The 27,964-nt window shown below is 53.5% G+C and overlaps 3 protein-coding genes across 5 annotated transcripts in view; 2 read left to right on the forward strand and 1 right to left on the reverse strand.

The window, feature by feature from the left end:
- The window catches only part of LOC144739616 (alkaline ceramidase 3-like), a 39,599-nt gene extending 37,826 nt beyond the window's left edge, over positions 1-1,773 (forward strand). The window contains exons 10-11 of the mRNA XM_078622540.1: positions 11-56; positions 696-1,773. Of these exons, the coding sequence (XP_078478666.1) occupies positions 11-56; positions 696-749 (100 nt within the window). The 3' untranslated portion in view covers positions 750-1,773. The remainder of the gene's footprint in view (positions 1-10; positions 57-695) is intronic.
- A 236-nt stretch (positions 1,774-2,009) lies between these two features.
- TRAPPC1 (trafficking protein particle complex subunit 1) lies at positions 2,010-9,837 on the reverse strand. Of its 3 annotated transcripts, none has more exons than XM_078622542.1 (5): positions 9,754-9,837; positions 7,650-7,757; positions 5,020-5,090; positions 4,240-4,378; positions 2,010-2,570 (listed from the first exon to the last, which is right to left on the reverse strand). In XM_078622542.1, exons 2-5 carry the CDS (start codon positions 7,746-7,748, stop codon positions 2,442-2,444), a joined length of 438 nt encoding a protein of 145 aa, XP_078478668.1. In that variant the 5' UTR covers positions 7,749-7,757; positions 9,754-9,837; the 3' UTR covers positions 2,010-2,441. The 3 variants fall into 3 exon arrangements, with proteins under 3 accessions (XP_078478668.1, XP_078478669.1, XP_078478670.1); XM_078622543.1 differs by having other exon boundaries at positions 9,709-9,778; XM_078622544.1 differs by lacking the exon at positions 9,754-9,837 and adding an exon at positions 9,263-9,276.
- A 649-nt stretch (positions 9,838-10,486) lies between these two features.
- On the forward strand, positions 10,487-25,095 carry LOC144739618 (arf-GAP domain and FG repeat-containing protein 1-like; the record flags this gene model as incomplete). The annotated part of the gene is made up of 5 exons (XM_078622545.1): positions 10,487-10,956; positions 20,986-21,079; positions 21,722-21,837; positions 23,946-24,060; positions 24,861-25,095. Coding segments are annotated over exons 1-5 (727 nt in total), but the record flags the coding sequence as incomplete, so codon positions are not given.
- Between the last annotated feature and the right edge of the window lie 2,869 nt (positions 25,096-27,964).

Below are 27,964 nucleotides of genomic sequence, written 5' to 3' on the forward strand. Positions count from 1 at the left end.
GTGTTTGCAGCCTCAGCGCGCGTCTCTTGTATCTGAAGAAACGACCCCGAGTCACGGTGAGGGTACTCAGTGGCTCCATGCTCCCGTGTAGGACGAGGGGACGGTGGGTGGGTGGATAAATGGGTGGGTGAGGGGATACGTGGATGGGTGGGTGCCTATTCAAGGCATCGCGTGTTAATTAACTGTGGTTTGCCCATCTGTAAATATGCACTGAATATTTTCAGATTCCTACAATCCATTGTGATTTCTATAACAATAAACCCCCCACTGGTCATTGTACCTGATAGGCGTGATGACGTCACACCATTGCTCTATTTAAGACCGGAAGCAGGAAGACTTCACAATTCTGGCAAATCGCCTGAAGCTGCTACTTTCAATCACCGGCGAAACATCAAAGTACTCAAATTGTAAATGTTGTCGTGGGTTTACTCTCCAACACCGGTGTGCTGAAGTAGCAACGAATTGACACGTTTTGTTTAAGTGACAAACCTTACTGGTCACGTGGTGGTGGGTTACACAATCTAACCCAAAAACCTTTATTATGAATATTGGTCGCCAAAGCCTACGTGTTAAATTTAGTGTTAATCACCGAGGCTTACTGAGCCAGACGAAGGCTCCTGTGGGGTTCTGTGTTAATCTGAGGCTCACCGAGCCAGGCTAAGGCTGCTATAACATGAATACATGTCTCTCTGCAGTGGCTGCTGGGGTTCTGGCCGGTGCTGTGCGTGGATGGGAAGATCGATGCCTGAAATCCCCCACCCCCCACCCATGGAGTGGAGCAATCCACGTGCCTGGGACAAGACTTTGCTCGGGAGAAACCAACTCGGCGCCTGGGGGGTGGCAGCGGTCGGAATAAAACTACACTATTTTATTTTTTAGGTAAAGCCCACGGAGATATGTGGATCTTTTTCAGAAGTCACCTGGTTATCACAAACGATCGCTCAATGAAATAGCTTATCGCGTGGAAATTTATAGCAGCAGCCAAACACTCTAAACGCATGACCTTGATTCTAAATGTGGAAGGAAAAACCAGAGGACCCGGAGAAAAATATACGCGACCTCGGAGAGAGACACAGACTCCAAAAATACACAGCAAGCGTCAGGGTCAGGATCCACGACCTCCTGCATGCCAGGCGAGGGAGATAACATCTCATCGCCACCGTGAATGCGTGGGATCTGCAAATTAATCAATTAGAGGCCACGCTCAATCCACTGCTGAATGAGGGCCACCTCGTGCCCGTGTCCGGCCACGGAGGGTTTTCCCCTCTCACCATACGCTGGGTGTGGTGTGCCTGGTGGGTAGTGAAGTGTCATGCTGGGTGTGGTGTGCTGGGTACGGAGTGAAGTATCACGCTGGGTGTGGTGTGCCTGGTGGGTAGTGGAGTGGCACACTGGGTGTGGAGTGAAGTGGCACGCTGGGTGTGGTGTGCTGGGTACGTTGTGAAGTGTCACGCTGGGTGTGGTGTGTCTGGTGGGGTGTGAAGTGGCACGCTGGGTGTGGTGTGCTGGGTACGGAGTAAAGTGTCACGCTGGGTGTGGTGTGTCTGGTGGGTAGTGAAGTGGCACGCTGGGTACGGAGTGAAGTGGCATGCTGGGTGTGATGCCTCGTCCACTGGCCCTGGCCGACAGCCATTATGAACCTCCTGTGCCTGGCACACTAACTCGGTCCTGGGCCTTCCGTAGGTCAACTCAGCCTTGACCCAGTAACGTGGAGGCGGCCCCGGCCGTGGTTCGGTGTTGCTGACCAACGCCACAATAAACGGATTCCCCGAATCGCGCCGCTGTTGCTCGTCATTCACGTGAATAACACGACGGCTACGAAAGCTCTCGACAAGTCTCAGTAGACCAGCTAAGGCGGCACCGCTGAGTTACTACAACGCGGTTCTTGTTGAGAAGCGACCTTGCCATCACAAACGATAGCCCAAGGAAGTGGATTATCATCACGTGTAAATTTATCGAAGCAGCCAAATGCATAGACACAGACACACAGAGACGCATAGACAGCTATATACTCAACTAAAATGTAACTGCTGTATTTTATTTGACCAGGTAAGGCCCCTACTGAGCTGCTTGTGTAGCTCTTTTTCAGAAGCGACCTGGGCATCACAAACGATAGCAGCTTAACCAACTGGATTATCACCATCGTGCACGTGGGAATCTACAGCAGCAGCCAAATGCTCTGAACGCGTGAGCTTGAGTCTAAATGAGGGTAAAAACCGGAGGAAGGGAGAAATGCAGAATCCAAATATACATCAGCAGGCATAGTCAGGGTTGGGATCGAACCCACGACCTCCTGTATACCAGGCGATGGCATTAACATCTCCTAGCCACCACGTTGCTCACGATTTACAGTCACGATTCACATCGTCGCTGTTTATTCCAGGGTAGGTGGGGAGGGGAGTGGTGGTGGCGGTGCTGGTGGGTTGTCCACTGCTGGATGGTTATGCTGGGCGTGGTGCAAAGAAGGGAAGCCCACGGATGAAGCTGTCCAGCTTCTGCTTGAAGAGTTCACTCCTCACCACGTCCCGCTGGCTCACCAGAGGGTTCCTCACCACCAGCTCCACCACAAACTACTCACCACCACCACACACACAATACAAAACTACTCACCACCACACACTACTCACCACCACCACACACACGATACAAAACTACTCACCACCACACACTACTCACCACCACCACACACACAATACAAAACTACTCACCACCACACACTACTCACCACCACCACACACACAATACAAAACTACTCACCACCACACACTACTCACCACCACCACACACACAATACAAAACTACTCACCACCACACACTACTCACCACCACCACACACACAATACAAAACTACTCACCACCACCACAAACTACTCGCCACCACCACCACACACTACAAACTACTCGCCACCACCTATGATGGCTGGCACGGCACACAAAGGGGCTGGGTGGCCAGCACCTTTGTCTCCCCAGTGGCGATGTTTACACACCACATCAGGTACTCATTTGAGGCCGAGTCGACCTAGGGAAGGCCCAGGACCAGTTCAGATAATTATCACTGGTGTTGGCCGTTAGTGGGAATCGAACTCGGGCCGCCGGATTTGTAGCGCAGAGTAGCGCTAACTGCTGCACTACCGCTCATCCTACTAGACTACTCACCACAAGGTGCACTTTGAGGCCTAGTTAAGTGTCGAAGGCTCACTGCTGCCAAGAGATAATGGCATAGTCCCAGCAGGTGCTGCCGTGGGTTGACTGACAGATGACTGGCTGATGCACCACCTGTGCCCCCCCATACTGTGCCAACTTGCTACGTTCTATCCGCCCGGCGCTCCGCTCTTTGTGAGCGTTGCTCCTCTGCCCTCCGTTGCTGCTGGAGGGCGACCGCCTCCAACTGCCCAGTAGCAGCGTCCTTCACGAGCCTCCTCCACAGAGGCCGATCATGACACCGCCGGTACCAGTAATTAGCAAGTCCACTCAGCTCCACATCCTCTTGTACCATATTAATCCATCTCTTCTATAGCCAGTGTCATGCCCGTTTATCCCCCTCTATCCGGCCGAACAGAAACTGCTTGGGCACCCGGTGGCTGGACATGTGGGCTACATGATCCAGCCAACGTAGCCTTGCTTGCCGGAGTAGCTCACTGATGGGACTGTGTCCTGGTTCAACCCAGGATGAATAGTAGGCAGGGCCAGTCTGAATATTTCTAACTGGCGCAGATGTTCCAAGCACAGGGGACGGGAGGGCATGACTGTGGCCGAGAAGACCCAAACTTCGTGTGGAGCGACAGACCAGGTAGCTTCCACATGGTGTTACGCAGCCGATGTAATGCCACCCGACTGATTTGGATTGGGAACTCTGATGGGACTGTGTCCCGATCTTTTACAAATCTGAACTCCTCACACGGTAATCCATCCTGGGTTTAACCCAGGCTGATATCGTAGGCAGGGTCGGCCTCAATGTTTCAAACTGGAGCTGATGTTCCATTCGGGGGATCCACGGTTCATGGCTAAGAAGGCCTGGAGCTTGGTAAGGAGCGAGAGGCCAGGCAGCGTGCACACAGCACAGTGGCAGTGGTGGATGTGGCGATGTGGCGATGTGGCGATGTGGCGGTGGTGAATCTGGTGGTGTAAGCTAAAGTGAATCTGGTGGCGTAAACGGTGGTGAATCTGGCGGTGTGGCGGTGGTGGACGTGGCGATGGTGGACGTGGCGATGGTGGACGTGGCGATGGTGGAGGGCTAACCGTGCTATAGATCTGGTGCAGGATGTCACGCAGGGAGCCCACTTGCAGGTCGGTGTTGAGCACAACGCGGACGCCGCTGGGCGTCTCGTAGTAGTGCAGCTTATAGCGGCTCGTCTGGAAGTTCAGGAAGCCATCTTTCCTGCGCACCACCCATGCTGTCAGGGATCAAAAACCTCGAGCCCTGCGAACACCCGTCACACATCCATCTGCCGGCTCATTCGCCCACCGGCTCATTCGCCCACCCACTCATTCGCACACCCGCTCGCTCTGCTCACCCGCTCACATGTCTACCCGCTCACTCTGCTCACCCGTCCGCTCGCCCGCCCGCCCGCCTCCTCGCACGCTCGTCTGCCCACTGTGTTCTGTGTGTGGTGAGTGTATGTGAGTGTGGTACGTATATGCTGTGTGTGTGTTGTGTGTGGTATGTGTGTTCTGTGTGTGGTTAGTGTATGTGAGTGTTATGTGTTTATGGTGTGTGTGTGTTGTGTGTGTTTTGTGTGTGGTGAGTGTATGTGAGTGTGGTGTGTATGTGGTGTGTATGTGGTGTGTGTGTGCTGTGTGTGTGTGTGATAAGTGTATGTGAGCATGGTGAGTGTGGTGAGTGTATGTGAGTGTTATGTGGTGAGTGTATGTGAGTGTGGTGTGTGATACGTGTATGTGAGCATGGTGAGTGTGGTAAGTGTGGTGAGTGTGGGTGGTATGTGGTGTGTATGTTCTGTGTGTGGTGAGTGTATGTGCGAGTGGTGTGTATGTGGGGTGTGAGTTTGATTAAAAGGATACATGTCCGTGGGAGACATTTTGCTGATGAAGGATTTGATGGAGAACAGCATCCCGTACATCAGCTTAAACTCCTACACACACATACACACGCACACAGTCACACATGCTCGGATGGATACACAACAACAACAACCGCCATTCGCCACGAAGTGGCGGTGACGTCACCACGACGCTTGTGCCAGGCCACGTGCATCTTGAGGCCACGTGAAGTGTCGAACGCCCGCTGGCAGGTCACGGGGCAGACCCAGGTGCCACGGGTCGACTGACTGAGATGACCGAGATGACTGGTTGATGCACCACCTGTGCCCCCTACTGTGCCAACTTGCTGTGCTTTAGCCACCCGGCGCTCCGCTCGTTGTTGTGAGCGTCGCTCCTCCGCCCTCCGTTGTTGCTGGAGGGCGACTGCCTCCAACTGCGCAGTAGCGTCCTTCACGGGCCTCCTCCATAGAGGCCGATCTTGACACCGCTGGTACCAGTCATCGGCTGGTACCAGCTCCACGTCCTCCTGCACCACATCACTCCATCTCTTCTCTAGCCCGTGCCGCGCCCATTTAGCCCCCTCGATCCGGCCGAACAAAAGCTGTTTTGGCATGCGGTGGCTGGGCATGCGGGCTACATGACCCAGCCAACGCAGCCTTGCCTGCCGGAGGAGCTCACCGATGGGACTTTGCCCAGATCTTTCAAGGATTTGTGAGCTCCTCACACAATCCAGCCTGGTTAAACCCAGGATGGATCGTAGGCAGGCCAGCCTAAATGTCTCCAACCAGCGAAGATGCTCCATTAGGGGGTTCCACGTTTCGCAAGCGTAGAGAAGGGAGGGAATGACTGTGGCCGAGAAGACTTTAAGCTTCGTGCGGAGCGACAGACCAGGTAGCTTCCACAAAGCGTTACGCAACCGATGAAAAGATATTGCCGCTCGACTGATTCGGAGTGAGACCTCTGCTGTTAAACTGGAGCCGGTTATAAGCACACTGCCCAGGTATGGGAAACTCTCCACTCTCTCCACTACTGCCCCATCACCGATTGGGAGTTGTGGGGGTGGAGTGTCCGATGGTACAAAATACCCAGGCAGGTGTTTAGTTTTGGCTGATAGTATGTCCCCACCTCTTAGTGGCAAGCTCCAGGTTCAGCAGCAGTGCCTCCAACTCCTCCTCTGAGTGAGCAGCAATTAACAGATCATCGGCATACAAAACATGGTTGAGCAATAGGAAGCCATGCCTTGACCGCACCCAGGCATCGATCAGCCTCCCATTGTATCTGTACCAGATGGAAATTCCTCCGGTACAGCTATTGAAGGCTTCACGAACTACGTGGTAAAAATAGATGTTAAATAATGTGGGAGCGTGAGGACATCCCTGTCGCACCCCAAAGTGAACAGAGAATGGCTCCGACTCCCGGCCACGTAGTTTTACCCGGGCCCGCTCACCATCATGAAAGTCCTTAATGATTGTAAGAAGCGGGTCAGGGACTCCGAAAACACGAAGAACAACCCAGAGCCCAGGTCTACTGATGGTATCATAGGCCTTGACCAGGTCAACAAACCTGAGATGTAGGTCTTGTTGGAATTCCCTACACCTCTGCTGTAGCCGACGGACAGAAAATATGGCATCTGTGCAGGACCGCCCTTTCCTGAAACCGCATTGGGGCTCCGCAAGCCCCTCCTCAGCGTGCCTAGCAAGGCGATGTTGAATAATCCTTGCCAGGACCTTTCCCGGCACACTGAGGAGTGAGATGCCACTGTAGCTGCTACAGTCTGTGCGGTCCCCCTTCTTAAAGAGGGGGACCACCAGGGCATCCTTCCAATCCTGCGGAACCCGTCCAGCGGTCCAGACTGTTGTTATGTCATATAGGGCAGTCTGTGTACAAACGCCACCCGCCCTCAGCATTTCGCTTGGGAAATCATCTCTGCCCGGTGCCTTTCCTGGTCTCAGACTTTAGATCGCCTTCAGTACTTCCTCAACAAACGGCACCTCAGCCAGCCACTCACAGGAGGTGACTTCTTCCAATATCTGAGGCACCGCGAGTAGCAGCAGCAACGATGAAGGCCGGCACTGCGGCACACGAGGGTGCCACTAACACGCCCGGTCAGCTTTGTCTCCCGAGTGGCGAAGTTTGCATACCGCACCAGGTACTTATTTGAGGCTGAGTCTATCTAGGGGGAGGCCCAGAACCGGTTCAGATAATCATCATCGGTGTTGGCTGTGAGCGGGAATCGAACCCGGGTCGTCAGGTTCGTAGCGCGGCGCGCTAACCGCACCACCGCACTCGGGCACACGTGGGCACTTCAACCGGCATTCACCAGCAAGTGGCGGTGACTTCACCGCGTCTGTGCCAGGCTAGGTGCACCGGGTGCCGTGGGGGTGACCAAACAACCTCACGGGATGGGAACTCTCTACAGCCGCTAATCGTGGAGGCTGCTCCAGCCAAGTGGGGTGAGCAGCATTTCCCGGGCTGCACCTTCACCCGTCGACTAACTTAACCCCGCTCCCCCTTCCCCCCTCTGCACCCCTCCTCCTCCACTACCCTCCTCATTCCTCTCTCCTCCTTTCTCCCCCCTCCTCCCCCCTCATGCCGCCTCCTCCTCCCACCCGCTGCCCCCTCCTCCCTCATCCCTCCTCCTCGCCCCTCACCTCCTCGCGGGAGATGCCGGCCGTCTTGCGCCGGTTCCACTCGCCATAGTATAAGCACGCGCCGCTCCGGTCGAAGATGTACAGGTTGTGTACCGTCATGGCCGCCCGCTGCCCTCACGCCGAAAGAGGAGACGCTCATTACACGACTCGCACAGAGGCCCGTAGACTCACACACACTCGCACATAGACCCATAGACAGCCAGAGACTCACACAGAGGTCCATAGACACACACACAGACCCATAGACTCACACAGAGATCCATAGACTCACACAGAGACCCACAGACTAATCATACAGAGACCCATAGACACCCACAGACTCACACAGATCCACATACTCACACTGACACTTACACAGAGATCTATAAACGCACACAGACACCCATAGACTCACAGAGACCCTTAGACTCACAGAGACCCATAGACTCACACAGAGCTCCACAGACTCACACAGAGACTAACACAGAGATCCATAGACTAATCACAGAGACCCATAGACTCACAGAGACCCATAGACTAATCACACAGAGACGCATAGACTCACAGAGATCCATAGACTAATCACACAGAGACCCATAGACTAATCACACAGAGACCCATAGACCCACAGAGCCCCATAGACTCACAGAGACTCATAGACTAATCACACAGAGACCCATAGACTAATCACACAGAGACCCATAGACTCACAGAGACCCATAGACTCACAGAGACCCATAGACTCACAGAGACCCATAGACTCACAGAGACTCATAGACTAATCACACAGAGACCCATAGACCCACAGAGCCCCATAGACTCACAGAGACTCATAGACTAATCACACTGAGACCCATAGACTCACAGAGACCCATAGACTAATCACACAGAGACCCATAGACTCAAAGAGACCCATAGACTAATCACACAGAGACCAATAGACTCAAGAGACCCATAGACTCACAGAGACTCATAGACTAATCACATAGAGACCCATAGACCCACAGAGCCCCATAGACTCACAGAGACTCATAGACTAATCACACAGAGACCCATAGACTCACAGAGACCCATAGACTAATCACACAGAGACCCATAGACTCAGAGACCCATAGACTCACAGAGACTCATAGACTAATCACACAGAGACCCATAGACCCACAGAGCCCCATAGACTCACAGAGACTCATAGACTAATCACACAGAGACCCATAGACTCACATAGACCCATAGACTAATCACACAGAGACCCATAGACTAATCACACAGAGATCCATAGACTCACAGAGACCCATAGACTCACAGAGACTCATAGACTAATCACACAGAGACCCATAGACTCACATAGACCCATAGACTAATCACACAGAGACCCATAGACTAATCACACAGAGATCCATAGACTCACAGAGACCCATAGACTCACAGAGACCCATAGACTAATCACACAGAGACCAATAGACTCACAGAGACCCATAGACTAATCACACAGAGACCCATAGACTAATCACACAGAGACCCATAGACTAATCACACAGAGACCCATAGACTCACAGAGACCCATAGACTCACAGAGACCCATAGACTAATCGACCCTCGGAAGTGACCGGGGAAGTTATATATGGACAGTGTACAGGCGAGGTGAAGTATGGACAGTATGGACAGTGCACAGGCGAGGTGAAGTATGGACAGTATGGACAGTGTGGACAGGCCAGGTGAAGTATGGACAGTGTGGACAGTGTGGACAGTGCACAGGCGAGGTGAAGTATGGACAGTATGGACAGTGTGGACAGGCGAGGTGAAGTATGGACAGTATGGACAGTGCACAGGCGAGGTGAAGTATGGACAGTATGGACAGTATGGACAGTGTGGACAGGCGAGGTGAAGTATGGACAGTGTGGACAGTGTGGACAGTGCACAGGCGAGGTGAAGTATGGCAGTGTGGACAGTATGGACAGGCGAGGTGAAGTATGGACAGTATACAGGCGAGGTGAAGTATGGACAGTGTGGACAGTGCACAGGCGAGGTGAAGTATGGACAGTGTACAGGCGAGGTGAAGTATGGACAGTGTGGACTGTACAGGCGAGGTGAAGTATGGACAGTGTGTAGAACTCTGACTGCTCACCGCGTCTCAGACCGGAAGTGCTCCCCCTGCGGGCCCCGCCCCTTCCGCCCTAGACACGGAACGGAAAAGGCGCGGCCTGTGGGGTGGTGGTGGGGGGGGGTTAGAGGGGGGGGGTTAGAGGGGGGGTGGGGTAGTGGTGGGGGGGTCAGAGGGGGGTGGGGGTAGTGGGGGGAGTCAGAGGGGGGGTGGGGGTAGTGGGGGGGTGGGGTTAGTGGGGGGGGGGGGTCAGAGGGGGGGTGGGGTTAGTGGGGGGGGGTCAGAGGGGGGGTTAGAGGGAGGGTGGGCGTAATGGTGGGGGGGTGGGGTTAGTGGTGGGGGGGCAGAGGGGGGGTGGGGTTAATGGTGGTGGGTCAGAGGGGGGGGGGTAATGGTGGGGGCATCAGAGGGAGGGTAGTGGTTGGGGGGGGAGGTCAGAGGGGGGGGTATTGTTTTTTGGGGGGGGGTCAGTATGAGGTGGGTGGAAGGGGTCAAAGCTGTCGGCCCCAGCAATGAGGAGGAGGAGGACAGGGCGCTGTGGCAGCTGGCAGCACGCTGGGTGCGAATGAATGGAGACCGCACCCCGCACGACCGTTCACAACGCCGCGGTCTCTAAATGGAAACCGGATTGGTGAAGGTGTCAACCCTCTCCTCGTAGCGCGTACATGGAAAAGGGTCCTTGCCCGAAACGTCGCCTATGACGTATATTGACAACTTCCGGTGGTGATCTTCCGGTGGCGGTAGAGATCTTCCGGTGGCGGTAGAAACCTTCCGGTGGCGGTAGAAACCTTCCGGTGGCGGTAGAGATCTTCCGGTGGCGGTAGAGTTCTTCCGGTGGTGGTAGAGATCTTCCGGTGGTGGTAGAGATCTTCCGTTGGAGGCGGCAGTAGCGAGCGGGCCGAGGGCTTCTCCCACCGCGTCGCTTTCCCCCCCGCGGCCTCCGCTTCGTCGTCGCCGCAGCGGCGCAAGGGGCGCGGGTCGCTGCTTTGCTGCTGACCGCTGGGACGCGGCGGCAGACGAGGAGGCCGGAGAGAGGAGGAGGAGGGGGGCGCCGGGAGCGATGGCGGCGGCGAGGAGGAGAAAGGCGGAGGAGCGCGGCGTGAGGCGGCTGCGCGAGTTGACGGCGCTGCCGCACAACCGCGCGTGCGGCGACTGCGGCCAGCGGGGCCCCACGTACGCCGACATGACCGTGGGCTCGTTCGTGTGCACGGCCTGCAGCGGCCTCCTGTGAGGGACGCACCCCCACACGCCGCACCCCCCACACGCACCCACACACGCCGCACCCCCACACGCCGCACCCCACACACGAACCCCCCACACGCACCCCCACACGCCGCACCCCCACACGCCGCACCCCCACACACGCACCCCACACACGAGCCCCCCACACGCACCCCACACACGCACCCCCACACGCACCCCCACACACGAACCCCCCACACGCACCCCCACACACGCACCCCCCACACGAACCCCCCACACGCACCCCACACACGCACCCCCACACACGCACCCCACACACGAGCCCCCCACACGCACCCCACACGCACCCCCCACACGCACCCCCCACACGCACCCCCACACCCTTCCTCGTGTACGCTGTGCGTGTGTGGAGTGCGCAGTGGCCTCCCGTGAGAGCCATACTTCACCCACAGTGTACAGTGTGTACAGTGTCCTGGGGCCATACTTCACCCTCAGTGTACAGTGTCCTGGGGCCATACTTCACCCTCAGTGTACAGTGTGTACAGTGTCCTGGGGCCATACTTCACCCTCAGTGTACAGTGTGTACAGTGTCCTGGGGCCATACTTCACCCTCAGCGTACAGTGTGTGTACAGTGTCCTACTAGAGCCATACTTCACCCTCAGTGTACACTGTACAGTGTCTCAGTCATTCCCTCCCCGTGTACAGTATATACAGTGTCCTGCTGAAGCTATACTTCCCCCTCCCCGTGTACAGTGTGTACAGTGTCCTGCCGGAGCCATACTTCACCCTCAGTGTACAGTGTGTGTACAGTATCGTGCTGGGGCCATACTTCACCCTCCCCGTGCACACTGCGAGTGGGGAGCGATGGGTGTGGTGGTTAACGCTGCGCTACGAACTCGGCGACCCGGGTTCGATTCCCGCTCACGGCCAACACCGGTGACGATTATCTGAACCGGTCCTGGGCCTCCCCTAGGTCGACTCAGCCTCAAATGAGTACCTGGTGCTACGCAGTAAACATCGCCACTGTGGAGACAAAGGCGGCCGGGCGTGGTGCTGGCCACCCACTCCCTCGTGTGCCGTGCCGGCCTTCATAGGTGCTGCTGCTACTCGCTACTAACAGCACTTGCCCTACAGTCTGTTAGAGGCTACACGGGGGACCTTTTTATTTTGGCGAGTGATGAAAGTGGAGTGGGATAGAGTGGTGAGCTGGCAAAGCGTGTGTGTGGTGGTCATTACTTCCCCAGCATGTACACGTGTGTGTGTGGTGGTCATTACTTCCCCAGCATGTACACGTGTGTGTGTGTGTGGTGGTTATTACTTCCCCAGCATGTACACGTGTGTGTGTGGTGGTCATTACTTCCCCAGCATGTACACGTGTGTGTGTGTGTGGTGGTTATTACTTCCCCAGCATGTACACGTGTGTGTGTGTGGTGGTTATTACTTCCCCAGCATGTACACGTGTGTGTGTGGTGGTCATTACTTCCCCAGCATGTACACGTGTGTGTGTGTGTGGTGGTTATTACTTCCCCTGCATGTACACGTGTGTGTGTGGTGGTCATTACTTCCCCAGCATGTACACGTGTGTGTGTGTGTGTGGTGGTTATTACTTCCCCAGCATGTACACGTGTGTGTGTGGTGGTCATTACTTCCCCAGCATGTACACGTGTGTGTGTGTCGTGGTTATGACTTCCCCTGCATGTACACGTGTGTGTGTGTGTGGTGGTTATTACTTCCCCTGCATGTACACGTGTGTGTGTGGTTATTACTTCCCCTGCATGTACACGTGTGTGTGTGTCGTGGTGCTGGCCACCCACCCCCTCGTGTGCCAGCCTTCATAGCTGCTGCTCGCAAACAGCACTTGCCCCTACAGTCTGTCAAGGCTACACTGGGGATCTTTGTCTTTGTGCTCACTGTGACCCTGGAATGTTCATGTACTCTATGTACACATGTGTATAATGCATACCTGTACTCGCGAATTGTACGTGCACACACATGCACACTCCCATACACACACGTACACTCACACGGACGCACACTCACACGGACGCACACTCACACGGACGCACACTCACACGGACGCACACTCACACGGACACACACGCACACTCACACACGCACACTCACACACGCACACTCACACACGCACACTCACACGGACACACACGCACGCACACTCACACGGACACACACGCACGCACACTCACACGGACACACACGCACACTCACACACGCACACTCACACACGCACACGGACACACACGCACACGGACACACACGCACACTCACACACGCACACTCACACACGCACACTCACACGGACACACACGCACACACACACGCACACTCACACATGCACACTCACACGGACACACACGCACACTCACACACGCACACTCACACGGACACACACGCACGCACGCACACTCACTCGGACACACACGCACACTCACACACGCACACTCACACACGCACACTCACACGGACACACACGCACACTCACACACGCACACTCACGCACACTCACACGGACACACACGCACACTCACACACGCACACTCACACGGACACTCGCACACTCACACACGCACACTCACACACGCACACTCACACGGACACACACGCACACTCACACACGCACACTCACACGGACACACACGCACACTCACACACGCACACTCACACGGACACACACGCACGCACACTCACACGGACACACACGCACACTCACACACGCACACGCACACTCACACGGACACACACGCACACTCACACACGCACACTCACACACGCACACTCACACACGCACACTCACACGGACACACACGCACACTCACACACGCACACTCACACGGACACACACGCACACTCACACACGCACACTCACACGGACACACACGCACACTCACACACGCACACTCACACACGCACACTCACACGGACACACACGCACACACACACGCACACTCACACACGCACACTCACACGGACACACACGCACGCACGCTTCCATGTAAACAGCGGGACATCACTCGCACATGAACACAGCCATATACCTCTACGCGCGTCCACACAAGATGTCATCATAGGCCTCCTCGCCACGACCGTGGTGGCTCTTCCCGTGAATTTCGCTCACCGATGACTCCGCCCGAGTTGAGGACTCAGTCACCACCACACCGACTGTGGTTAACCACCACCACCTACAGCCACACTGTGGTCAACCACCACCTACAACCACATTGGTCAACCACCACCACCTACAGGCACACTGGTCAACCACCACCACCTTACAGGCACACTGGTCAACCACCCCCTACAGGCACACTGTGGTCACCCACCACAGTGTTCAACCACTACCACACTGCAAGTCACAACAACACACTCATTTTAACAACAACTAACCCACTCGCACACTCACCCACCCGCACACACACACACCCACTCGCACACACACTCACACACACACTCACACACACACTCATTCACTAATCCACTCAACGCACTTAATGACCCACCCACTCTGAACTAAACAGTTTTATTTACAGTACCAGGTAAAGCCCACTCACTCAGCCATTCAACCATCAACTCAATCAATCCACTCAATCAATACTCACTCACCCACTCACACCCAGTTATTTCACTCACCAATATACTCACTAATTCACCTGCTCACTCACCCGATCACTCGCTCATCCGCTCACTCGCCGCCTTGCAGGTCACCACACTTCTCTTGCTACTCCCCATCGCACTGCTCCACTTTGGAACTCCCTCCCATCGTGTCTTTCCCACCTAGGCACTTATAACAATTACAATAACCTAAAACTAAACTGTTTTATTTTACCAAGTGTTAGAAGCGACCTGGCTATCACAAAAATGAGAGCTCAAGGAAGAGGCTTATCGTGGGGAAACGTTTAGCAGCTATATAATCGAAATGTGTATTCATTCTCAATGTGGAGGGAAAAACCAGAGGACCCCGAGAAAAATCTACGTGGCCTCGGGGAGAGAGACGCAGACTCCAAATGTACAACAGGCGCCAGGGCCGGGGTCAACCCCACGACCTCCATAGCAGGCGAAAAGAGATAATATCTCAGAGCCCAGAAACGCGTTACACTCTTGTCCATGACAACACTGCTGGCAATGCTCTTTGTTGCTGGCTGACGCATTGATAATGTTGCAACTGTGTTAGAAACAAAACCCCACATTTAAACGCACCGTTGCCTATCTGTGCGTACCTGTGTGTACCTGTGTGTACCTGTGGATGCCTGTGCGTGCCTGTGGGTGCCTGTGCACATTCCTTTTACTCGGGCGCATTCCTAAACTAGTCCAGAAGAACCGAGTCGCACCCCGAACAGCGCAGTGCAACCCCCTTGTGGTACGGAACGGCCCTCGCGGAAAATGTTTTCTTCGCGTTAGTAGCGCCGCGGTGGGCTAGGAGGTGTTAACTACCTCGCCTGGTACACAGGAAGTCGTGGGTTCGATCCCGACCCTGACGATGCCTGCTGCTGCTGTTGTATATGTGGAGTCTGCGTCTCTCTGCATGACCACGTTGATTTTTCTCTGGGACTTCCGGTTTCCCCCTCCACGTTTCAACGAGCCACTTCGTTGGGTTATCATTTGTGGTAGCCAGCGTCTGAGAAAGAGCTACACCGCTCAGCGGGGCTTACCTGGTAAAACAAAACAAGCAAGGATTTTAAGTTAGGGACATGTCCCTGGAAAGCAGCGTAAATAGAAACGTAATATTGCCAGTGACTTAATTATATCAATTTAAGATACCTTGGGGGGGTAATTTTTTTTCGGTCAAAAACGTGCAGCAAAAAACATTTCAATAATACGTAGCAAAATAGATCAAAGCTACCCAACAAGATATGCAGGAACACGAAGACCCAGCGCGATGTTTACGTCGCACGGCCAATATCCAGCCACTGGGTGGCGCCCGCGTGCTAGCGTCCCCGACTCGCTGAAATCTCGATCACGTGTTACCCGATTCGTCGAGTTCGCTTTCCCACGTCAGCGTATTCACGGTTACTACTTTTCATTAAGGTGTGAGCTACTTTTATGTGATAAACTATTGATAATACGTATCGTGTAATAGGCAATATATCTTAGCATATCAATCACATACACTTGCTTCTCACGCCAATGGCTGTGTAGTTTAGGTGCACGATGGGTTACTGAGCATCCTCTGTCTAGGTTCTGTACCCCGTTACGATCCACCATCCCATCTCTAGTAGTAGAACCTACTACTACTGGTGCTACTACTAGTAGTAGTAGAACCTACTACTGCTGGTACTACTACTACTAGTAGTAGAACCTACTACTACTGGTACTACTACTACTAGTAGTAGAACCTACTACTACTGGTACTACTACTACTAGTAGTAGAACCTACTACTACTGGTACTACTACTAGTAGTAGAACCTACTACTACTGGTACTACTACTAGTAGTAGAACCTACTACTACTGGTGCTACTACTACTAGTAGTAGAACCTACTACTACTGGTGCTACTACTACTAGTAGTAGAACCTACTACTACTGGTGCTACTACTAGTAGTAGAACCTACTACTGCTGGTACTACTACTAGTAGTAGAACCTACTACTAGTAGTAGAACCTACTACTACTGGTACTACTAGTAGTAGTAGAACCTACTACTACTGGTACTACTAGTAGTAGTAGAACCTACTACTACTGGTACTACTACTAGTAGTAGTAGTAGAACCTACTACTACTGGTACTACTACTAGTAGTAGTAGAACCTACTACTACTGGTACTACTACTACTAGTAGTAGTAGTAGTAGAACCTACTACTACTGGTACTACTAGTAGTAGTATAACCTACTACTGCTGGTACTACTACTACTAGTAGTAGAACCTACTACTGCTGGTACTACTACTACTAGTAGTAGAACCTACTACTACTGGTGCTACTACTAGTAGTAGTAGAACCTACTACTACTGGTACTACTACTACTACTAGTAGTAGAACCTACTACTACTGGTACTACTACTAGTAGTAGAACCTACTACTACTGGTACTACTACTAGTAGTAGAACCTACTACTACTGGTACTACTACTAGTAGTAGAACCTACTACTACTGGTACTACTACTAGTAGTAGAACCTACTACTACTGGTACTACTACTAGTAGTAGAACCTACTACTACTGGTACTACTACTAGTAGTAGAACCTACTACTACTGGTACTACTACTAGTAGTAGAACCTACTACTACTGGTGCTACTACTACTAGTAGTAGAACCTACTACTACTGGTACTACTAGTAGTAGTAGAACCTACTACTACTGGTACTACTACTAGTAGTACCAGTAGTAGAACCTACTACTACTGGTTCTACTACTACTAGTAGTAGTAGAACCTACTACTACTGGTACTACTACTAGTAGTAGAACCTACTACTGCTGGTACTACTACTACTAGTAGTAGAACCTACTACTGCTGGTACTACTACTACTAGTAGTAGAACCTACTACTACTGGTGCTACTAGTAGTAGTAGAACCTACTACTGCTGGTACTACTACTAGTAGTAGAACCTACTACTGCTGGTACTACTACTAGTAGTAGAACCTACTACTACTGGTACTACTACTACTAGTAGTAGTAGAACCTACTACTACTGGTACTACTACTACTAGTAGTAGTAGAACCTACTACTACTGGTGCTACTACTACTAGTAGTAGTAGAACCTACTACTACTGGTGCTACTACTACTAGTAGTAGTAGAACCTACTACTACTGGTGCTACTACTACTAGTAGTAGTAGAACCTACTACTGCTGGTACTACTACTAGTAGTAGTAGAACCTACTACTACTGGTGCTACTACTACTAGTAGTAGTAGAACCTACTACTGCTGGTACTACTACTAGTAGTAGTAGAACCTACTATTACTGCTGGTACTACTACTACTAGTAGAACCTACTACTACTGGTGCTAGTAGTAGTACCAGAAGTAGTAGGTGATGAACCACGTTACGATCCACCGTCCCGTCTCTTCGCTTCGATTTAAGTTCTTTCCATTTACGTTTTGGTTTCCAGGAACGCATCCTGGGTGTTATAACCAGTTTACATAAATGATGTTATCTAGATTTGACGTTTTCGTGACTGCAGGGATCCATATTCTTTGGTTCTTTCGGTAAAGTCACTGGTATAAAATACAATAAATTAAATCACAACACAAGGTTCCGTCATCAGCTGGGACAACCACAGCAAGAAACAATTGCTGAAGTGGGCAAAAGGGGGGCTCCTAACCTCCCACTCCCAGCCCTGCCCAATTCCCCTCCTCACCCTGGGATGTTCTGCCGTGCTTGCGTCTTACTTGTAGCCTCCACTCCACTCCCCCACACCCCCCTCTCTATCTCTCCTCCCTGGCTCTTGTCGCAGCCCTTTTGCCCACTTCAGCAGCTGTTTCTTGCTGTGGTTGTCCCACCTGATGACGGACGCTCGTGTTGCGCCCGAAACTTCGTGATTTATTTTATTCCCACGTGACTTTACCGAAACACCCAAAGAGTATGTAAATGGTGTAAGTTAATACGGACACCTCACCAGAGGTTCTGGTGGTGGAGTTTGCATTTGGAGAGGGTAATGTACAGTCTGGCGATCGTGTACACCACAGTGTACAGTGTGGTAGTGTACAGTGTGGCGGTGTTGTACAGTGTGGCAGTGTACAGTGTGGTGGCGTTGTACAGTGTGGCAGCGTTGTGCAGTGTGGGTGTTGTACAGTGTGGGTGTTGTACAGTGTGGGCGTTGTACAGTGTGGCGGTGTTGTACAGTGTGACGGTGTTGTACAGTGTGGGTGTTGTACAGTGTGGGCGTTGTACAGTGTGGCGGTGTTGTACAGTGTGGGTGTTGTACAGTGTGGCGGCGTTGTACAGTGTGGGTGTTGTGCAGTGTGGCGGTATTGTACAGTGTGGCGGTATTGTACAGTGTGGCAGTGTTGTACAGTGTGGCGATGTTGTTTAGTGGGGCGGCTTTGTAGACAGTGAGGCGTGAGCGCCCACGTTGGCAAACGACACCCAACGGCCTTCTTCGCGGCTTTATTGTTGCCGTTCTCAAACGACCTTGTGGTGAATCGGTGCATTTTTTTGTTATTTTAAAGCACGGGAGTCACGCTCCCGAGTGCCTTGACGACGTTGTGCTGAAACGACGCTCGAACAGGAGAGACCCTTGAATATCGGCGGGTTTATCGTCCGCGTTTTTTTCGACTCTTCGTGTTACGAACCTCATTCGTTCCCGAGACCCGTTCGCAAGTCAAAATCTGACTATTTATTAATACTGCAGTAGGAATCCCATGAGCTATAAATCTCTTTGTTAACGGATGTCCTGTCGGTGCCTAGGTGGGAAAGACACAAGCCATATAAAAACACGATTGGAGTGCTAAGTACAAGAAAGGTCAACAAATCACCCAAACACAACACACAAATACACAACTACACCATCCCCATCTTGCCAGGCAAAGCCCACTGAGGTATTGACTTATTTCTTAGAAGCGACTTGGCCACCACAAATGACAGCTCAACTATTGGCCCATCATTTCGATATTTATAGCAACAAAAATAATCTAAGTTGAATGGTTCATATGTCGGAACACAACGACGCATTGTATTTAAATTCCTATAGTGTTAGGAAATGTGTTATGGTTGTTGAACTCATAACTAAGAAATATAAAAAAAAGACTGTATAGTAAATAAAACAATTTCACTAACCTTGAGTCTAATTGGCGAGTAGCAGCAGCAGCGCCTGTGAAGGCCGGCATTGTGGCACACGAGGGGGTGGGTGGGTGGGTGGCCAGCGCCACGCCCGGCCGCTCTTGTCTCCCCCTAGTGGGGACGTTTAACTACACATGGCGCCAGGTACTCACTTGAGGCCGAGTCGACCTAGGGGAGAGCCCAGCACCGATTCAGATAATCATCACCTGCCATTGGTGGAGTCGAACTCAGGTCACCGGGTTCGTGGCGCAGTGCTAACGACCATCGTACCACTGCTCGCAGAGCGAACACACACACACACGCTTTGCATGATCATTGTCGGTTACTAATACATTGTTTATTCTCCATTTATAATCTAGGAATGCTTTTTGTATCGGGTTTTTTCCGCGTTTTTTTATTTAAATTTAGTTTGTAGTTTATTTGGCGTACAGCACGGCGCTTATTTCACTTCTGATGTTATCTCTGTTGTGGTTGGCGTGTACCTAACCCCACTGTTTAGGCAAGGCTCATTATTATTATTATTAAGCTTCCGTTGTCAGGGCTTCGGCTTTCGCGGCACTTCCCAAGATCGTAACCCCCTCCGATGTCCCAGAGTCTTCTGTACAGCTGAGTCACCTCTGAGATTAAACAAAACGAACTGAACTATTGTTTTATTATTAGCAGGCAAGGGCCCCCACTGAGCTGTGTGTGGCTCTTGCTCAGAAGCGACCTGCCATCACGAGTGACGGCTCAACGAAGTCGCGGCTTCTCATCATCATCACGTGCGAATTCATAGCAGTAGCCAAATATTCTAAACGCCACGGAGACGCATAGTGACCCATAGGAGAGACACAGTGACGTCATACACTAAACTATTTCTATCCTGCCAGGTAAGGCCCCACTGTAGCTCTCTTTCAGTGACCTGGACATCACAAATGACGGCTTAAGGAAGTGGCGGCTTATCATCATCATCACGTGGGCATTTCTAGCAGTAGGCAAATATTCTAAACGTGCGGTGATGTTGATTCTTAATATCCACGCAACCGCATGGAGAGAGAGACATGAAAACTCTAAATATACAGCAGCAGGCGTCGTCAGGGACGGGATTGAACCCACGACCTCCTGCATACCAGGCGAGGTAGTTAACATCTCATAGACCACCGTAATGATGCTGAGAGAGAGAGACACCAGAAACTCCAAATATACAACAGCAGGCGTTGTCAGGGTCGGTATCAACCCCACGACTTCTTGCATACCAAGCCAGGGAGATAACATCTCCTAGCCACCGCGGTGGCACCGTTTCATTGGCGAAATGACCCCCCCCCATCTCCCCACCTTCCACAGGAGAGGTCTGAATCCCCCCCACCGAGTCAAGTCCATCTCCATGACGACGTTCTCACAGCAAGAGATCGACTTCCTGCAGAACCACGGCAACGAGGTAACCGTAGCGATGAGGTAACCCAGAGCAACGGGGTAGCCACCAGGACCCATGCTCGCTCCAAGGACATGGCATGAGGGCAGTGGAATGAGTGTGTTCAGGTGGAGGTCACGGCACAGACCCAGGTGCCATGGGTTGACTGCTGTGCCAGGCTAGGTGCAGGAGGAGGTCACAGGGACAGACACAGGTGCCATGGGTTGACTGCTGTGCCAGGCTAGGTGCAGGAGGAGGTCACAGGGACAGACACAGGTGCCATGGGTTGACTGAGATGACCAGGGACCCGAGTTAGATTCCCGCTCACGGCCACCAACACCAGTGACGATTATCTGAACTGGTACTGGGCCTCCCCTAGGTTGACTCAGCCTCAAATGAGTACCTGGTGCGGTGTGTCGTAAACATCGCCACTGGAGAGACAAAGGGGGCCGGGCGTAGTGCTGGCCACCCACCCCCATGCGTGCCGCACCGGCCTTCATAGTTCCTCGCTAACAACACTTTCCCCAATAGTCTGTTAATATGGGGGATGTTTGCCTTTGTGTTCCTGTGTGTGTGTTCGTGCGCGTGTGTCCGTGACTGTCCGTGTGTCCTTGCGTGCGCGTGCGTGTGTGACCTTGCGTGTGCGTGGCGTGTCTGTGCGTGGTGCAGGTGTGCCGCGCGACGTGGATGGGCCTGCACTCGGAGCGGGTCGGCAGCCTCCCGGACCACAAGGACTCGCAGAAGACCAAGGAGTTCCTGCAGGACAAGTATGAGAAGAAGCGATGGTGAGCGCTCAAATTATGTTAATATTTTGTATTTTACCAGGCCCACTGAGATATATCGCTCCTTTTTCAGAAGCGACGGCTATCACAAATGATAGCTCAACAAAGTGCCTTGTCGTCACGTGGATATTTATAGCAGCAGTGAAGTACTCTGAACGCGTAGAGACGTTGACCTGGAGAAAAATCCACGTGAACACGGGGAGAACACGCAAATTCTACACACAACAGGCGCCAGGTTCGCGATTGAGCCCACGACCTCCTGTATACCAGGCGAGGGTGTTAACATCTCCTAGCTACCACGGCGCTATAAACCTGGTGACCCGAGTTCGATTCCCGGTCACAGTCGACAACGATTATCTGAATTGGTCTTGGAACTCTCCTAGGTTAACTCGGGCTCAAACGAGTGCCTGGTACTATGTGAAGACAAAGGCGGTTGGGCGTGGTGCTGACCCGCCCACCCGTGCCAGCCTTCATAGGTGAAGGCTAATGGCACTCACCCCAGCAGTCTTTTAAGGCTATACGGATGATCTTTGTGTGGTGTGCGTGTGTGAGCATTTTTGAGCATGTGTGTCAGTGTGAGAGCGTGTGTGTAGTGTGTGTGTCTCTCCTCCCGCATAAGCGGAGGAGAGGCTGCCACTCCTCTGTCGGGAGCTGGACCGGTACTGCCTGGATCTCTGTGGTATTCAGGAGGTTCCTTGGACCGGCTCTGGCTCCAGTCACTGTGAGGGATGGACAATCCTCCACTTGAGGCAGTAAACTGGCATGAAACTGCCAAACAAATGAGTGTGCCATTGCTTATAAACAAAAGAATGAGGGGGGCGTGGGAGGGTGGCGGTGAGGTGTGGGAAGCTGTGGGCACGCTGTGGGCTCGCCTCCCCATCAACGGGAGTCAAGGATTGGTGGTGTTGGTTGCTTACGCCTTCACTGAAGGTGAACATCAGTGGAGGGATGCAGGCAAATCTGATTAGTCAGACGCCTTCTTTGACTTTCTGTCACAGGTGCTGGCTAAAGTGGCCCCTTGAGATAGTCATCCTGTTGGGTGATTGTAATGCCCGAGTTGGTCATGATGCTGGCACCTGGGTGGGTGTGCATCCCATGGGCTTGTAATTACCAACACGCTGTTCCGGCATCGGCGCATCCACACAAAATCATGGATTCACGCCAGATCCAAGCAAGAACATCTGGACTATATGGTAATGGAACAGCCGATGTGGACCCAGGTCCTTGACACCAGGACCTACAGTGGAGCTGATCTGCTCGCTGATCATCGACTTGTCATCTGTAAGATGCGCCTGCCATTCTTCCACTCCGGTGGTGGGTGTCCATCTAGGACCCCATTCAAACCCACAGTAGCCTGGTCACAGCTAGCTGAGGATAGTTGCAAGCAAGAATTTCATCATCGCTTACAACTAGGGTTGGCATCGTTCCTCCCCACCCCCCTCCTGATGCTGAAGGTAAATGGGTGAGGTTTAGGACTGTGGCTCTTGCAGCTGCCATTACTGCATTGGGTGCACAGTCCAGACCTCCCGAGGGACCCTGGCTGATGGAGGAGGTGTTCCGGCTGGCCGAGAGAAAGCGACAGGCCCACTGCCACCGCCTGCAGCATCACACGTCGGAGTTCCTTCACTTGCTGCTCACTCTAAGAAGGAGTTTGAGACACTTCTGTTGACTGTGGAGTGTGCCACCGACCGTTGGTTCCTGACCATCAGCCCCACCAAAGCAAAGCCACCTGCCTGGGTATTTTATGCCAGCAAACTCAAACTCCCCATGAGTGATGGGGCAGTTGTTGAGAGAGTGGAGAGTGCACACCTCGGCAGTGTGCTTATGTCCAGCTCCGTTTGGACAGCAGAGGTCTGACTCCAAATCAGTTGGGCGGCATTATTTTTTCATCGGCTGCGTAACGCTGCTGTGTGGAAGCTACCTGGTCTGTCGCTCCACACGAAGCTCCGGGTCTTCTCGGCCACAGTCATTCCCTCCCTTGTGAAACGTGAATAGCTGATCCCCGCGTGACACCCTGGCGTGACCCCCTCCTGCGTGACCCCCCCACCGTGTGACCCCTCCTGCGTGACCCCCCCCCCGCGTGACCTCCCCCCGTGACCCCCCCGCTCTAGGTTCATCCCCGCTGAGCAGGCGTTTGCAGCTGCCGAGGGGGCGGCCGGCTGGACCAGCGCCGAGAGCGGAGGGGGAGCCCCCCCCTCCATTGCCCAGGGAAACACGGTGACACAGGTAACCATAGCAACGCTTACAGCCCCCCCACCCTCTCCCCCTCCATCTCCCAGGGAAACACAGTTGTGCAGGTAACCATGGCAACACTCGCATGCCCTTCACCACCCCCGCCTCCTCCCAGGGAAATACAGTTGCCCAAGTAACCATGGTAACGCTCACAGCCCCCCTCCCCCGTTGCCGGGAAATAAAGAGTTGACACAAAGACAAGGATTCCCCATGTAGTCCACACAGGCTGTTGGGACAAGTGCTGTTGTCGAGCACCTATGAAGGCCGGCACACGGTGATGTTCACTGCACATACCGCACCAGATGCTCATTTAAGACTGAGGTGACCTAAGGGAGGCCCAGGACCACTTTGGGTATTTGTCTCTGCTTCGTTTGTCACCACCGCATTCCAGCTCTCCACACACGCACACACAACCCCCCCCCTACCGTATAACCCTTTAACAGACTGTTGGAGCAAGCGCCGTTAGCTAACAGCAACTATGAAGGCCGGCACTGTGGCACACGTGGGGGTGGGTGGCCAGCACCACGCCTCGTCGCCTTCGTCTCCCTAGTGGCAACGTTTACACACCACACCATTTTGAGGCTGAGCCGACCTTGGGGAGGCCCAGGACCGGTTTAGTTAATTGTCACTTGTTCGCCGTTAGCGGGAATCGAACTCTGGTCTCTGCCGGGTTTTCGTAGCGCAGCGTAGCGCTACGCCACCACTGCAGCAGTGGGAAGTGAGTCGCCCTCCCTGCGTCTCCACCGAGTCACCCCTTTCCCCCCCACGGCGTCCTCCCCCCGTGTCGCCCACAGCCCGCCGTGTCAATTCGCCCGCCCAGGCCGGGTGGAGCGAACGTGGCTGCTGTGGTGGCGCCGGCGGCCGCCTCGACCGTCACCGGCGCCGCCACCGGTGCCGCCACGTCGGCGGTGGACCTGCTGGGCGACCTCGGAGTCGGAGTGGATGCCGGCCCTGCGGCCAATCCCAGGCTGGGCACGGCGGCCAGAGGCGGACAGCAGGCGGAGTTCACAGCATTCTCCTCCGCGGCTGGTGAGAGGGGGAGAGAGCGTGGGGTAGAGCGAGGGGGGGAGAGCGAGCGGAGGAGAGCGAGAGGAGGAGAGCGAGGGGGGGAGATCGAGCGGGGGAGAGGGAGAGTGAGAGGAAGAGTGAGTGGGAGAGTGAGTGAGAGGGAGAGTGAGTGGGAGAGTGAGTGGGAGAGTGAGTGAGAGGGAGAATGAGAGGAAGAGTGAGAGGGAGAGTGAGTGGGAGAGTGAGGGAGAGTGAGAGGAAGAGTGAGTGAGAGGGAGAGTGAGAGGGAGAGTGAGAGGAAGAGTGAGTGAGAGGGAGAGTGAGTGAGTGAGAGGGAGAGTGAGAGGGAGAGTGAGTGAGAGGAAGAGTGAGAGGAAGAGTGAGTGAGAGGGTGAGTGAGAGGGAGAGTGAGAGGGAGAGTGAGAGGGAGAGTGAGAGGGAGAGTGAGAGGGAGAGTGAGAGGGAGAGTGAGAGGGAGAGTGAGAGGGAGAGTGAGAGGGAGAGTGAGAGGGAGAGTGAGAGGGAGAGTGAGAGGGAGAGTGAGAGGGAGAGTGAGAGGGAGAGTGAGAGGGAGATTGAGAGGGAGAGGGGAGAGTGAGAGGGAGATTGAGAGGGAGAGTGAGAGTGAGAGGGAGATTGAGAGGGAGAGTGAGAGGGAGAGTGAGAGGAAGAGTGAGTGGGAGAGGGAGAGTGAGTGAGAGGGAGAGTGAGAGGGAGAGTGAGTGAGAGGGAGAGTGAGAGGGAGAGTGAGAGGGAGAGTGAGAGGGAGAGTGAGAGGGAGAGTGAGAGGAAGAGTGAGAGGGAGAGTGAGAGGGAGAGTGAGTGAGTGGGAGAGTGAGAGGGAGAGTGAGAGGGAGAGTGAGTGGGAGAGTGAGTGAGAAGGAGAGTGAGAGGGAGATTGAGAGGGAGAGGGAGAGTGAGAGGGAGAGTGAGAGGAAGAGTGAGTGGGAGAGTGAGAGGGAGAGAGAGGGAGAGTGAGAGGGAGAGTGAGTGAGAGGGAGAGTGAGAGGGAGAGTGAGAGGGAGAGTGAGAGGGAGAGTGAGAGGGAGAGTGAGTGAGAGGGAGAGTGAGTGGGAGAGTGAGAGGGAGAGTGAGAGGAAGAGTGAGTGGGAGAGTGAGAGGGAGAGTGAGAGGGAGAGTGAGTGAGAGGGAGAGTGAGAGGGAGAGTGAGTGAGAGGGAGAGTGAGAGGGAGATTGAGAGGGAGAGGGAGAGTGAGAGGGAGAGTGAGAGGAAGAGTGAGTGGGAGAGTGAGAGGGAGAGTGAGAGGGAGAGTGAGTGAGAGGGAGATTGAGAGGAGAGGGAGAGTGAGAGGGAGAGTGAGAGGAAGAGTGAGTGGAGAGTGAGAGGGAGAGTGAGAGGGGAGAGTGAGTGAGAGGGAGAGTGAGAGGGAGAGTGAGAGGGAGAGTGAGAGGGAGAGTGAGTGGGAGAGTGAGAGGGAGAGTGAGAGGAGGTGAGAGGGAGAGTGAGTGGGAGAGTGAGGGGAGAGTGAGAGGGAGAGTGAGTGGGAGAGTGAGAGGGAGAGTGAGTGAGAGGGAGAGTGAGAGGGAGAGTGAGTGAGAGGGAGAGTGAGAGGGAGAGTGAGTGAGAGTGAGTGGGAGAGTGAGAGGGAGAGTGAGTGGGAGAGTGAGAGGGAGAGTGAGAGGGAGAGTGAGAGGGAGAGTAAGTGAGAGGGAGAGTAAGTGAGAGGGAGAGTGAGTGAGTGAGAGGGAGAGTGAGTGAGAGTGAGTGGAGAGTGAGAGTGAGAGGGAGAGTGAGAGGGAGAGTGAGTGAGAGGGAGAGTGAGAGGGAGAGTGAGTGAGAGGGAGAGTGAGAGGGAGAGTGAGAGGGAGAGTGAGTGGGAGAGTGAGAGGGAGAGTGAGTGGGAGAGTGAGAGGAAGAGTGAGTGAGAGGGAGAGTGAGTGGGAGAGTGAGAGGGAGAGTGAGAGGAAGAGTGAGAGGGAGAATGAGAGGGAGAATGAGAGGGAGAATGAGATGGAGAATGAGAGGGAGAATGAGAGGGAGAATGAGAGGGAGAATGAGAGGGAGAATGAGAGGGAGAATGAGAGGGAGAATGAGATGGAGAATGAGAGGGAGAATGAGAGGGAGAATGAGAGGGAGAATGAGAGGGAGAATGAGAGGGAGAATGAGAGGGAGAGTGAGATGGAGAGTGAGAGGGAGAGTGAGAGGGAGAGTGAGAGGGAGATGTGAGAGGGAGAATGAGAGGGAGAATGAGATGGAGAATGAGAGGGCGAATGAGATGGAGAATGAGAGGGAGAATGAGAGGGAGAATGAGAGGGAGAATGAGAGGGAGAATGAGAGGGAGAATGAGAGGGGAGAGTGAGATGGAGAGTGAGAGGTGAGAGGGAGAGTGAGAGGAGAGGGAGAGGGTGAGAGAGGAGAATGAGAGGGGAGAATGAGATGGGAGAATGAGAGGGAGAATGAGATGGGAGAATGAGAGGGAGAATGAGATGGAGAATGTGAGGAGAATGAGAGGGAGAATGAGAGGGAGAATGAGAGGGAGAATGAGAGGGAGAATGAGATGGAGAATGAGAGGGAGAATGAGAGGGAGAATGAGAGGGAGAATGAGAGGGAGATGAGAGGAGAAGAGAGGGAGAATGAGATGGGAATGAGAGGGAGAATGAGAGGGAGAATGAGAGGGGAGAATGAGAGGGAGAATGAGAGTGAGAATGAGAGGGAGAATGAGAGGGAGAATGAGAGGGAGATTGAGAGGGAGAGTGAGAGGGAGATGAGATGGAGAGTGAGAGTGGAGTGGAGATGAGAGTGGAGTGTGAGGTGAGTGGGAGATGTGAGAGGGAGAATGAGAGGGGAATAAGAGGGAGAATGAGAGGGAGAATGAGAGGGAGAATGGGGGATGGAGACTGAGAGGGAGAGTGAGAGGGAGAGTGAGAG

This window comes from Lampetra planeri, unplaced genomic scaffold (genome assembly GCF_965212315.1).
Source record: "Lampetra planeri unplaced genomic scaffold, kcLamPlan1.2.h2 scaffold_160, whole genome shotgun sequence".
In the NCBI taxonomy this organism is placed as follows: Eukaryota; Metazoa; Chordata; class Hyperoartia; order Petromyzontiformes; family Petromyzontidae; genus Lampetra; species Lampetra planeri.